Source organism: Crinia signifera, chromosome 4 (assembly GCF_055691185.1).
Source record: "Crinia signifera chromosome 4, ASM5569118v1, whole genome shotgun sequence".
NCBI classification, from domain to species: Eukaryota; Metazoa; Chordata; class Amphibia; order Anura; family Myobatrachidae; genus Crinia; species Crinia signifera.
The window spans coordinates 240125050-240139360 of NC_139220.1; the positions used below are offsets into that span (position 1 = coordinate 240125050).

The window sequence follows — 14311 nt, forward strand, 5'->3', positions numbered from 1 at the left end:
ACTGTATGTACATGATTACCAATTGTATCTATCCTCTCCGAATCTCACATCATCTTGTTCAGTTAGACTTTTCATAGGTCATCTTGCACCTCAAAGCAGGGGCGGATCCAGGATAAAATGACAGGGGGGGCACCATGATAAAAGGGTTTGGGTGGGCGAGGGGCGGTGTTAGTGGTGCCAGTGTACATGCTAAGAGAGCGGCAGGAGAGGGTGGGAATGGAATTAAAAATAGGCCCTGGCATTTAAAGTATGCAGGCCCACCATGGCGACAAAAGTGAAGGATGTAGTTGTGCGCACGCCAAAGGCGCGTTTCGGAAAAGGGTATGTGGCCACTCAACAGGGGGCGTGTCAACACCATATACAACTTCTACACATCATGCAACAAAATACTAGACCCCATTATACTTGCCCCTTACACATGATGCCAAATGGAATGAGCCAAAATTGACATAATGCCACATGGATTGAGCCAAAATTTAAATAATGCCACATGGATTGTGTCAAAATTCACATAATGCCACATGGATTGAGCCAAAATTTACATAATAACACACACAGATTGAGCCAAAATTCACATAATGCCAAATGGATTGTGTCAAAATTCACATAATGCCACACGGATTGAGCCAAATGCATAAAATGCCATACGGATTGAGCCAAAATTCACATAATGCCACATGGATTGAACCAAAATTCACATAATGCCACACGGATTGAGCTAAAATTCACATAATGCCACACGGATTGGGAAAAAATTCACATAATGCCACACGGATTGAGACAAAATTCACATAATGCCACATGGATTGAGCCAGAATTCACATAATGCCACACAGATTAAGCCAAAATTCACAATACACTTCATAAACAGGGACATTGTCCACCAAAGGCTCGCATTAAACATTTACACCATAATGTCCATTACACGTTAAGTTACACGCCATTATGTCCATTATGTGTTATGCCAAACACCATAATGCCTATTAAAAATTATGCTACAAAAGTGCTGCTTCTCTACATGCTCATTGCCAAGGGTTCCATGCTCATTGCCAGAGGTTCCATGCTCGTTGCCATGTGGGATTACATGCTCATTGCCAAGGGGGAATAAATGCTCGTGGTAAATGGGGGACAGCCACCGCCAGGCAGAAGTGATAGCCACTGACAGTGGCAGAGCCTGGCTGTATTCAGAGCACTGCAGGTCCCGGCTATTTGAAATAATACCCCTTTCACACCAGAAAATGCATTCCCAGGTTGGCCCCTTTTACACCAGCCTAGTCCTTGCATTTTCTGGTGTAAGGGGGGAGAGAAAACCACCACTCCCCCCTTTAACCAGTTATCTCATTTAACCGGCTATATCTTCGGAACCAACTGACCCATTTACATTAGACAAGTATTATATTGAAGAACTTTTGAGTGGGCTTAGATTGATTTTGGTTCCGTGAAACTGGAACTTTTGGTTCCAGAGTAATCTGCCCTCAAAGAACATGATCAACCATGAAATTACATTTCAAAAATAAAAAAATCGGTTTACACATAATATCTCTGGAACCGATTGACCGATTTGGACCAAATGACATCAACCACAAGCTTCTGCGATGCCAGGCCGGGAACTGGCAGCCGTCGGAACCGGGTGGGGGTCAGAATTGATGGGTCCCATTTTATCCTATGGGGAAAAAACGTTTTAGGTTTGCCAGGCGATATCTCTGGTTCCCGGGGGGCTAGAGACACGGGGCTGGGTTTGTTGGAAAGCCCTGGTCCTCAGCTACAAAATAAATGACAGGGGGCACGTGCCCGAGTGCCCCCCCCCCCCTGAATCCGCCACTGCCTCAAAGTCATCTTTCACAGCCTGAACTAATAAAATTCACTACACAGAAATGACATATATGGCATCTGTATTACTGTTGACAACATAACAATAAGCTTCATCTAACCCAACTCTGCTTCACATGTAAATAATAGCCCACAATCCACCTTAGTATTAAGTGGACAGTCCAAACGCCAGCTATAAACAGGCCCCACTGTGACCATTATATGAAATAGCCTCCAGCATTACATTAGTTAGCACTACACATGATTAAACATAAAATAGCACCAACATTTTTTTATAGGCTAAACAGTAATAAAACAAGACAAGCAAAACAAGAGTGTTAACAGATACACAACATGACAAGAGGACTGTAAGAAAAGAGCAGTTTTAAATATGATGAAAAACCATTTATTGCATATTGTTACACTTAATTGGGGGGGGGGGGTGGTTGTCTCTGATCTCTTTAGGTTGTTATTATTATTGTAGAAGAAGAAGAATAAATGTAAGTTTTTGTAGCATAGTGATAATCAGCTAAAAAGGAATTTAAAATGGCTGAGGAATTTGGTAAGCTGTAGAATGTTAGGGTTGCAACCAAGGTGGTATTAGTTGGCGCTGTTGCTCTTGCCCAGCAGTCTTTGAAGCTTCCTGCAAGCTTTGCCTATAACAGCCACTTTTCCCCAGTGAATTAGATCCACCAGGTACTGGAGTGCTGCAAAGTTTTAAGTTAGACAAGACTGCTACAGGAGGCTGGGCAAGGCAAATACAGGACTAGAGTCAGACTGGGACACAGGACGAAGGTCTACAAGACAAACAATAACTTTAGCACACAACCATGTGCAACTGGCATGGGACCACTGTGGCAGACAGGCTTTGGACATGAAGTAGCTGTTAATAGCAACACAATTAGGTACAATGACTGTACTGGGGAGCAGTGCTAGTAGCAGATGTACTGACATGTAAACACAGGCGTATACACAGAAGCTCAATAAGAGAAAGTACACAAGGGAGACAATAAGAGACTGCAGTATGTACACAAGAAATAAACAGAAGCTCAGTATGAGCAGATATAGACAGGGCAAGGTATATCAAACAGGTCTAAAGCAGAAGCTCTGTTAGAGTAGGTACAGGCTGGAATATGCAGGAGAGGTATACAAGAATATGCAGGAGTATTACAGCAGTATACAGGAACAGGCACTTTCATAGCAACACCAAGCTCAGAGTATCTCAGGGTTACACAGGCTAGTCGGGACTAGATCAGAGTCAGGATCAGGGTTTGTCAGGAAAGACTGAGTATAACCTGCCTGGAGACTAGGGCAGGCTGGGTTATAAAGGGAACAATACCCAATCAAAACCACTAAAAGGACAAGCCCCCTTAATGAGGAGAGTCACTGCAGGTGGGCAGCCTGACACAAAGGCAGAGCTAATAGCTTAATTTTGTGACAGGTGAGACTGCACACTGGACACAGGCTGCAGTTACACAAACCCACCAGAGATGGCTTGTGAAAGTTTTTAGGGAATACTTCAAGACTTGAAAGCAAAGGAAGGTCAGAAAATGTAAAAACCCTCACCCACAGTTAAATTATTAACTATCACCCTCATTCCCACATTCAATTATTATCCTATATTTCCTACCCACATTAAGTGTCCCCTTCAGACTAGCCTTCTTCAATACAGATGCCAAAGCTGCATGTTGCTTCTGAAAAGAGCATAGTGCTAATAAAGGGCTTCTCAATTTGGAACTTTAGCCTGCAGAAGCCCAACCCTGCGGTAAGCTCTAAAGGCATACTCTCTCCTCTCGTAAGGATGGACACCAATAGCAGTTTGGAAGTGCTTTATTCAAACAAGGTGTGTCTGGGCACCATTTAACCCTTGTATTCATAATTGGATCAGCTTTAAATGTGGCAACATTTTGTCATTCAGTAATGTGTAAATGCAAATCATAGGTTTCCTCCCTGAAATTCCGAGATTAGAAAACACATTTTATTTAATTTGATGATGTAGCATACTTGGGTCTCTCTCAGAACTCAACTTGTCCTGTAAGTTGTAACTTGTTTGTGGGGGAATCCTGCTCAGTGGCGTAATTACAATTATTGCGCCCCCGCCGATATTTCAGCAACGCCCACCTGCTCCCCCAGTTAACCCACCCCCTAGTAAAGTTACATCCCCCCCCTTACCCTTCCAAAAGCTGCTTCAGTAAATTCCCACACCTTGTCTGCGGTCCCGGCTTCAGCTTCTAACGAAAATGGACCATCACAAAATGTCCGCCCCCATACAGCAGACTCAAAAACTGTCTGCTGTATGGGGGTGGACATTTTGTGATGGTCTGTTTAGATAAGAACGAAGCATTGCAGAAGCCAGGTGGGGACAGGGGAGCCGGGACCGCAGACAAGGTGCGGGAACCTGCTACAGGAGCGGCAGGTGAGGTCCTGGCAGGTGGCAGGGGTGGCAGCAGCGGCATTACAGTAAATACTACTGAATCTCCATACAGCAGGAATTATAATGTAAAATTGCATCCCAACATTGCTGTTGTGACGAATGCTGTAAATTCCAACCCTTATTATCTTTCTCTTAATCACTGCAGACTCCTGCTATAAATTTCAGTTGCTGTTTTTTTTCTCTTCTCTCGACAGTTACAATAAATACTAAAGGATTCTACCTCATGAGGCTCATGTGTAGGCCCCTTTAGTGTTTAGATTGCGCGGAACGCTTCAGCAAGATTGCTCAGCACACAGAGATGTGTCAGCACTGTGTGCTTAGAGATCTGTAAGGGCCAGTGTTCTCCGGTGAGAACACTGGCCTTGACAGATTAATATCCAGCATGTTGAATATTGATCGCCAGGCAATAGCAACATGCAGGGCCGCACCTCGCTATGGCCTCTACACACATAGCGATGTAGGTGTATTTTCTAAACTATCTAGTGAGATCACTTAGAAAATGCCCCTAAATTGCTACGTGTATAGGCCCCATTACACATATATGTATGAATAAGTACAATGTACATACATGTATACTGAAGTATGGATTAGTAGATTATGCAAACAAAGCTTTTGTGACCTGTAGAGCTCTCCATCCCCAGCATATTAAACATTTATTTGAGATTTGATAACTATGACTGTCAGGAGGAGGAAATGGAGCTGCAGTCATTTACATTTTTTTTAAATGAAGTAGTTTTTATTTTATGTTTTTCATATGCATAAAACAGAGAACAAAACCAAACAAAAATTTGATGTACATAAGTGCGGCATCATTGCAAAGACATAACGTTTGTATATTGTAAGCAACAGTACAAAGGTAGACCACTAAAGAATACATGATCATTACATGTATATGGCATGTGTCGAGAATCATAAGTAAAACAAACCAAGAAAACAGAGATGCATTTACTTGGCTAGGCCTATAAGGCTTAATAGGTACCAGAGAAAGTGGATAGACATGATTAAGTATGTTGATACACTTTGTGCATGCATTTTCTATATGGGGCATAAAGAAACAGATTGAGAAGCATGGAGAGAATAAGAGAGACCATCTTCTGAATTAATTTGTGCTAAAAGATTAAAATATGAGTCAGATTAAAAAAAAACAGTACAAAAATAACAGTATCATCCAATGGTAAATATTAGGTGATTCAGGATCAAGCCATTTCCTAGCAATTAGAACCTTGGCCAAAGTAGTGAGTCAAAGGACATAACGGTACATCAACAAAGAGTGTGTCTCCTCCAAATCCAACCCGAATATACATAAAAGTGTGGGGAGAGTCGGTTCAGTTAGTACTAAATCCTTCCATACTTCAGACCAAGCAGCAAATATTGGTGAACAGGTCTATGGCCCATGCGGAAAGTCAGCCCCCTCCAACCCACATTTTGGACAAAGGGAATCTGGGCGCAAGGTCACCTTATGAAGGGAAACAGGGGTACGATAAACCCTATGTGTAACCTAGAAATTAATCTGCTGGTACCGGATACAAGGGATAAGTAATTTACATTTTAAAGAAATAACTCACCCTAGCCTATGCTCTCTCACTGGGACCTGTAGATAAAACAGCTACATGTGGCAACTCTAGTGGGCTTAAGGGGGTTGGATGTGTAGCTGCAGTCACCGAGATTGGATCTTATTATTGGTCATCCCATTTAGCCCCCTCTCCCTGTTTTTCTTTTTCTTTTGCAAATTTAAAACATTTCTAGCACTGAAACCAGAGGAAGCAGTTTCCAATACTCTATTAATGGAATGCACTTAGTCAGTGAGACCGAGAAAGAGCAGCAGTTACTTAGAAGTGACTGAGTAAGTGGGAAATGTATTTTTAGTCATTAGCATAATTAAAATTCTACAGTACTTACAACTGTTACTTGCAGTTATTTGTTTCTCATGTCATGTAGACATTATCTTTGAGTGTAGGACCTTGCCTTTAATGTAACATAACTATAGCTATTTTATTAACACCTTTTGTTGAGCACTTTGGATACTTTAACTCTTCATTAAATAACTAGGCAGTAGATTTATTAAGCTCGGTGAAGTGATAGGGGTGTATTCAATGCTGTGGGCGAGCGGCGAAAGCGAGCAGGGCTTCCTGCTCGCTGTCACCACTCACCCTGTCAGTATTCCCCCCTCATATGCCAATTTCCCCTCGCTCCGTTTTTTGATTGAGGGGGAATTGGTGTATGCGGCTCCAGAAGCAGCGAGACTCACGGCTAAATACAGCGAGTTTTCTGCATTAGCCGCGGGTCTCGCTTTTTGGGGGAATTCTCGCCTTCCTGTGACGGCGAGGATTCCCCCGGAACGTTGAATAATGCGAGCGGCTGGTAAGGGGGTTAAACAGCGAGGATCGCTGGTTTTCTGCAATCCTCGCTGTTTAACCCCCTCGCCGGCCTCATTGAATACCTGCCATAAAGTGTCTGGATTTTATCACTCGCAAATCTGCTCCTACCTGTCATTTTTCAAACCAAACCTGTAACTTCACAGTTAGGAGCTGATTGGCCGGTGATAAAAAACAGACACAGAGGGGTAGATTTATTAAGCTCGGTGAAGTGATAAACTGTCTGTTTTTTTATCACCGGCCAATCAGCTCCTACCTGTGAAGCTACAGGCTTGGTTTGAAAAATGACAGGTAGGAGCTGATTGGCCGGTGATAAAATCCAGACAGTTTATTACTTCACAAGCTTAATAAATCTGCCCCCCTAGATTGGCCTCAGTTCTGTATTAAAGCTATTTCCTGAAATATACCTTACTAACCGTGCCTAACTGGCCCTAGTCTCATATTGACATCAATTTTCTTCTGTAAAAGATAAAGACCAAATCAAAGCAAACAACTATTAATAAAGTTTCCAAGGTGCGGTGATATTTCATTGGCGTGATCCCAGTTATGTGACCCATAGATAATGTCAAGTCCTTTGTCCATGATAGGGGCCCTTTCCCCACTGTCTATACCATTGCATCTCATTTACATGTGTTCTTCATATATTGAATGTTCCTATAGCAGGCTTACCAGCACATCTGGGAAGAAGCTCTAAGACGTGATGTAACACTAGTTCCTAAGCCTCTTTATGAGCACACATATAGCAGGCTGTAGTGTAAATGTTACTTCATGGCATATAATCACAGATGGTTGTAGTATGTTAAGTTGACATATGTCAAGTGGATACGAGAATGTCGACATGGCCGCGATGACAACATACTTAGCATGTTGCCATTGACCATGTAGACCTTCAGCATTGTGACATTACAGATGTTGATATCTGAGGATGTTCAAGTGGCTCCTATTGAAATGTTGAACTGTGTTGAAATAATGAATTGACAAGATACCAGGCAATAATGTAACAGTGCAATGTATAGAATACGCTAAGCGCTTGTTTATGTAATTGCAAACTAAGACAGATCCCCAAGGCGGCGCACATACACCTGTGAGTAATCACATGACTTTATGGTGTCTGTTTGCTGACACACACTAATCCTCATTGGCTGATTGCAGATTGAGTGCTGAAGCTAAAATGTGCTTTTTTTTCAATAACTAGATTATAGAAAATGATGGTCACATAGTAGAATTAATTTGTATCTCTTTCATTTCTACAAGAGAAGGAAGATTTAGATCAAACAAAAGCAAAAGTTTTTCCTTGTATCAAAATCTAAAAACACTTCATGTAAATCAGGGACATAAAGTACCGGTAAACTACCTGTGCAGAGCTGGATGCATCTCTAGATGTAATATGAATACCAATCATGTAGCCTTATTCTGTGTGTGTGTGTGTGTGTGTGTGTGTGCGTGTGTGTGTGTGACAGATAACATCAGTCTGGACCCCCCTCCCTTCCTCCCTGCACCAGGTCCCTTCCTTTACAATCACCACTTTAGCAGCAGGAGCTGCTATCTTGTGAGACCCACAATTGCTGGATAGCAGCTGTGATAAAGGGGCAGGAAATGATTCCCAGAGGGTGTGCATCTGTATTAGGGACATATAAATAATGAGGAGGATGGGACTACACAACACCAGGCCTCCACATAAAAATACCACTGTCACCATGACAGCATGATGATGATTGGCAGCATGGTCAGACATAAATGATGATATTAAAATTGTATTTATCTTTTCCCCAGTTTTTTTACTTCTACATCTGGAGCGATAGTGTAGGAGTGTATACTCCTATGTTCCACAGGCCACTACCACAAAGTACAGGACCCACACTCCGTAGTGGTACCACTTCTAATAATATTTTATTGCATATTTATTTATTCATTAAAAAGTAATACAATTAAAAAAAGGAAACAGATATTTATGTCTTTAATCTTTAAATAACTGTATTCATTATGTTGCTGTGGGACACAACCTAAATACTGTATACATGTCTTTTACAGACAAGGACCGTGACAAAGCTAAGGAGAGATATGTTAAGAACACCTGGAAGCTGCACACACTCCACAACCAGTATATCTTGGCCGTCAAAGCTGCCAAACTTCACTATGGGCACCACTACAGTCTAAGCCTGCCCAGCTTACATGAATCCATGCAGAACCTCCATGAGAAGATGGTGCTTATCCTGTATGCATAAACCAAGACAAAACTAACTTATTCAGATATTTTCTTTCATGTTGGTTGTATCTTTTGTAGTTCATGTTTAAGGAATGTACAGTAACTATGCATGGGCATAAGCTGAAGGTGTTTATACACACTGGTTCTTACAGCCAATTGTCTCAAGCCAGAGTGGCTGTAACTTCTAGTCTGTGGACTCACTGATGGTCAAAATGGCCCACACTTGGCCTACACACTGTCATGTGTACAGCTGCTATGGGGACCATAGGTAATGGATTCCCCACCTGAGGTCCTCGTATTTCCACCTTGGGTCACCGTTCTGCTAAGAAAAGAGAAAAAAAATGACTGTCGGATCACATGTGCCCACCAGAGCCCCTGTATTGTGCACTTTTCAGAGGGGAGCATAGGAGGCTACTGTGGCACCACTTTGTCCCTACCCAAATTTGGAATGGAAGATAGTGAAGCATTTTTCTGAGCCTGAAAATAAAGGGGGGGAATTCAATCCCGGGTCACGACTGCCGGGATATCCCGGCAGTCGTGACCTTGGCCTGTTCTCGGCCTGCTCGCCTGTTCATCGGCAGGCAGAATTTAATGTCTCACCTACCGATCGGCAAAAAGGGCGCGTGCCCACGAAAACGGCCATGGATTTTCGAGATACGGCCGTGATCTCGACAATCCACGGGCCCGACAGCAAAACGTGCCCAACTTAAAAGTCAGGCCCTTTCTGTCAATCTGCCTCTTCAATGCTGTCAGGAAAGACAGCATTGAACAGAATTGGTGCCCACGCTATTTTCCCCCTCAAAACTAGCGGCGGGGATTGAATACCCCCAAAGTCTCTTTTTGTGTAAGCATAATCTGTGTTTTCTGAGTAATAACAGGAAACTCATCTATAAATACATATAATTTGAGGTGCAAAATGCAGATTAGAGTTACAAGCTATACAGTACCTATGTATGTTAGGACGGCAGATATGGATATGTCACTCATCTTTCCTCTATTACTTTTCAGCAAAGACATTATGCAAGAATACTACAAAGTCTCAAGTCTAGTACAAGAAGAAGTGGCAGCTGTTCACCAGGAAATAAATAATGCCATTTTCAACATCCAGCCTGCTAGAGAGTATGACTACTTCATCCAAATGAACAGGTAGAAAGCTTGCCCACATTAACAGCATCCTAGTCTGACCATTTGGCCCAAACCCTAAACAGAAAGTCTCACTTGTGAATGTCAGGATCAGCCACGTGTTACCTGATTATATCTTTATGGCTGTTGCATTGCATATATAAACTTATGTCTGTTGACATATCTTATGGAAAGCCACATTGTTTATGTTCTAGAAATGGGTGCATAAAATCGGTGTCAAATTGAGGTGGTTACGCAGACCTGATCATGCTGTTCAATTTCGCAGATCCCAATGATCAGATAGTCGCTGCCTAGACAGAGTGAAAACCCGCCTTTTGCAAGTCTGCTAATGAGACAGGCTGCTCGAGGCCGGAGCAACGTCACCGACACTACCTGAAACCGCCTGGGTATGCCTGCATTGTTTTCTGACACTCCCAGAAAACGACCAGTTACCACCCCCAGGTGCTGCTTCCTGTCAGCAAAGTTGCGATTACAGTTTTTGTACTTTTTTGTCTCTGGCCTCATGCATGGGCGCTACAACAGTGATCAGCTCTGACTAACCCCTGAATGCGTTTTCAGTCACATCTGCACTCGCATCAAAATGCAATATTCTTACACAGGCAGAGTTAGGTAAGGGTATGTTCACCAGCCTTTTTCATTTTCTCAGAATGTATAACTTTCTCTCAATAAATGATTATTTACCTTGTACACAGTCTACACCTTAATTTTATAACACAGATATATCACAGATCTGGGTGATTTACTAAGGTATCGGTTTATAGAAGAGGAGAGGCTTAGGTGTTAGATAAGTAGAATTTGGTTAGATGCTTTGGGCAACATCTCCACTTTTGTAAATGTACCACAGTGAATAAGCACTGCTAAACAGGGGCGGATTCCCCCTTACTGGGCCGCCGCTGTCTCCCCTGGCTGGGCCGCGGCCCCTAACTGCAGCCACTAACTCCTGGCGGCAGAGTGACATACCTAGTATGTTAGCCGATAGGCGCCGTGGAGAAAGGGTGACTGGGATGGCTGCCAGTGATGAAGATGGCGACGGGCGGTGAGAGCTACTGCCCATGCCCAAATGCAGCAGCTCCTCCTCCTCCCATGGTGTTTTGCGCTGCAGAGCCAAGCAGGTCTGACACTAAAGCAGCCAGCCAGTCTTCATTCCTGCACAAAGTAAGTCCTCCCCCGGCATCCCATTAGCACCATCGTCGTCGTCCCCCGGGCAACTATGTCTCCCTGCCCCCACCCCCCCGGGCTGCTCTATGATTTCTCCTGGCCAGGATTCGGTTACCAATCCACCCCTGCTGCTAAACATAGTAAAATGGAACAATGCCCTCCAGTCTTTTAAAAGCACACAGCTTAACTAAGGCCTAATTCAGCATGGTTCACTTATTAGTGAAAAATCACTTGCCTGTAATCACAGTCACTGGCCAAAAAGAAAGGATAACTCCTCCCTTGCAAAATTTCAAATAGAAGGATTGCTAATTCTCTAATTAGCTATCCATGCTGAGATAAGTCCCTAATGTCATTGCTTTCCTTCCTTCTGTTATTGCAAACCATAACATTTGCCTTAGCAGGGCTTCGTGGTCTGATTAACTATTCCACACCAAATATAATATTATGTAAATGTCTGTTTTCTGTAGGAACTGTAAAAATTCCGTAGTAGTTTAGTTTTCTATGAAAGTTAATGGAATTATATGTAAATGTTTATGTATTTGAGTTGACAAAATGCAACGATAAAGGTCTGTGTGGATATTGGGGGTAGGGCAGAGGTAGGCTTAAAAATAAAAGTGCAACTTGTGTCTAAAAGCAGCCTAGTCACACCTGAGTCACACTATTACACCAGTGCAAACCAAACCTAAATATGAAGATGCCATAAGCACTGTATCAGTCTGTATATTTTTACGTTAGGCTGAAGTTTTTGCCTAGCCGAGAAATCAAGGGTCCTGTGGTTAGAGACCAGGTAGAGTAGAGTAGAGTAGAGTAGGGGCAAGTTTGGGATTTACATGGGGGTTATGTTATGGTTGGGTTAGTCAGGCCACACTATGGGAAGGTGGGTATTTCAGAAATCCTGTAGAGAGAGAGATAAAGTACCAACCTATCAAATTCTGTCATTTTACAGCCTGTGCTAGAAAAAAATACACAGAGCTAATTGGTTTCTAATCTCTCCGAGATCTAATAAATCTCCCCCTGGATTAGACATGAAATATGCTGAATGTTTATCACTACACGTAAAGTTTTGTACACACATGGTATCTATGTTAGGCTTTATGTATTTCAAAAAAGTATCTTGTTTGCTAAATAGGTCAACAGCAAGCATCCCAGCCACTGTAACCTTTGATACAAGTTTGCTGGAGGAGACAGACCATTTGGAGGAAGACGAACTTCAGCTGAATGATCTGACCATAGAGAATGTACAGCATACGTATGTATCGGTGGCATGACAGTAGAGACAGCATACATATGTTTGGGTGGTTTTTGTATGGGTGTGTAAGAATTAGTGTCACGTTATGTCGGTATTTGCGTTGGAATATGTTGTGTGTATGTGTTTCCCAGTGATATGTTTATGGGACCAACTTTATATGGAATGTGCTTTATCACCTGGCACTTTATATCCTGCTGAATGTAGCTATTAGAGATGGTCAGGCTGTGGCCAGAAGGACAAGCTTATATCATCAGTAATGCTCAGTTGGTATAAAGGGACCTAATATTTCTCACTCCAAAGGCCACCACTTCTAGCTTGAACCATTGGCACAGGGCAGGATTGATCCATGGATTCACGTTGTTTACCCCAACTTTGGATGCTACCATGTTCATTAGACCAGGCAATGTTTCCCAGTCCTCAACAGTCCAATTACTTGAGCCTGTGCACACTGTAGTCTCATTAACCTGTCCTTAGGTGATTGGAATAGAATCCATTCAGATATGCTGCTGCTGTAGCCCATCCCCTTCTAGGGTTGATGCACTTCTGGATACAACTGTTGTAACACCTGATACTTAATTTGTTCTTTCTGATTGTTTGGTGTCCTCCTAAATTTGATGGCGACACTTCCTCTCGCAAAACAACAAACATTTAAGTGGTGATACAGTAGCTGATAGTAATTTCTATTGAATACATTGATTCAACACTGTGGGGGAAATTTACTAAAGGAAACTTGTAAAAATAAGGTATATTTGTATCCAGAAATACACTTATTTTTTACATTTACTATCCCGAAAATACGGCAATTCGTAGTCGTATTGATGTGCTATCAATACGAATACGAATTTCAGTATTTTCGGGATAGTAAATGTCAAAAATAAGTGTATTTCTGGATACAAATACACCTATTTTTTACAAATTTCCTTTAGTAAATTTCCCCCTGTATGTATGGTATAGCACTACACAGTAAAGTGCTCACACAATACCAGCTGCCTCCTGGCTATGCAACCTACAGTAGGTGCGAAGCCAGGCACGGACCAGCCGTGTTTCGGGTAACAATGGCTGCGTGTGAAGTCACACAGTTGCCGCAGTCAGGACACACCTATGTTTGCCACTTCCGAAACTGCTATCAAACGTCAGTTTTTAGGTGAACTTTTTTAAAAGGCTTTATAATGGGGTAAATTTATATAGGCAGTTACAATGAGGTGTATTGATGGGAGAGGAGTTTTTGAACTTGCAATTGAGAGACAAAAATGTTTATTACAACTTTTGTTAATGGAGGCACTAATATGGATTAGATTTAGAGGATTTCAATTTTAAATCTCTAGGGGTGGTATATCAATATCTAATAACACTAATCCCGCAATTGATCCTAGGATTGGTAAAGTCATGTTCAATTAAAAGGAAACAGAAAATGGGTTTTTGATCACTGCGTCTTGTGTTAATTTATTATGAGTTTTATGACCAAAATAAATACCAACGTCACTAACTTTGATGTTATACAGTATATTTAATATTGTTTTATATTTGTCTACCTGCATTTTATCAATAGGTTTGGGACCGCATGAAAAAATAAATCATTAGTATTTTATATGAGCACACCCTTTGTTTTTCTTTTTGGGAGTTAGTGACATTGTAATTTATTTCTGTCATAAAATTCATAATAAATTAACACAAGATGCAGTGATCAAAAACCCATTTTATGTATCCTTTATTACAAGTTTTTTAAAAAAAACACTCAGAATGGGTCATAATCCCAGTGCCGGCAGCCCGATTGCCATAATCCCAGCAGCTACTAAACAAACTATAATTCTACCCTCCCACAGCCTAAACCCCCCCCCCCCCCCCAAGGTAGGCTAACATTAACCCTCCCCTTACCTACCTCACTACCCCCAAAATGTTGCGTAGACATATATAAAGATAGATAAAAAAAAAATACT

General features: G+C 42.0%; 1 protein-coding gene across 2 annotated transcripts in view; it reads left to right on the forward strand.

The window, feature by feature from the left end:
- MAN2A2 (mannosidase alpha class 2A member 2) overlaps positions 1–14311 on the forward strand; it is a 280528-nt gene that overhangs the window by 38121 nt on the left and 228096 nt on the right. For both annotated transcript variants that reach the window (XM_083184113.1, XM_083184110.1), the window contains exons 5-7: positions 8650–8833; positions 9833–9970; positions 12255–12374. In XM_083184113.1, coding sequence (XP_083040239.1) covers positions 8650–8833; positions 9833–9970; positions 12255–12374 — 442 coding nt within the window. The remainder of the gene's footprint in view (positions 1–8649; positions 8834–9832; positions 9971–12254; positions 12375–14311) is intronic.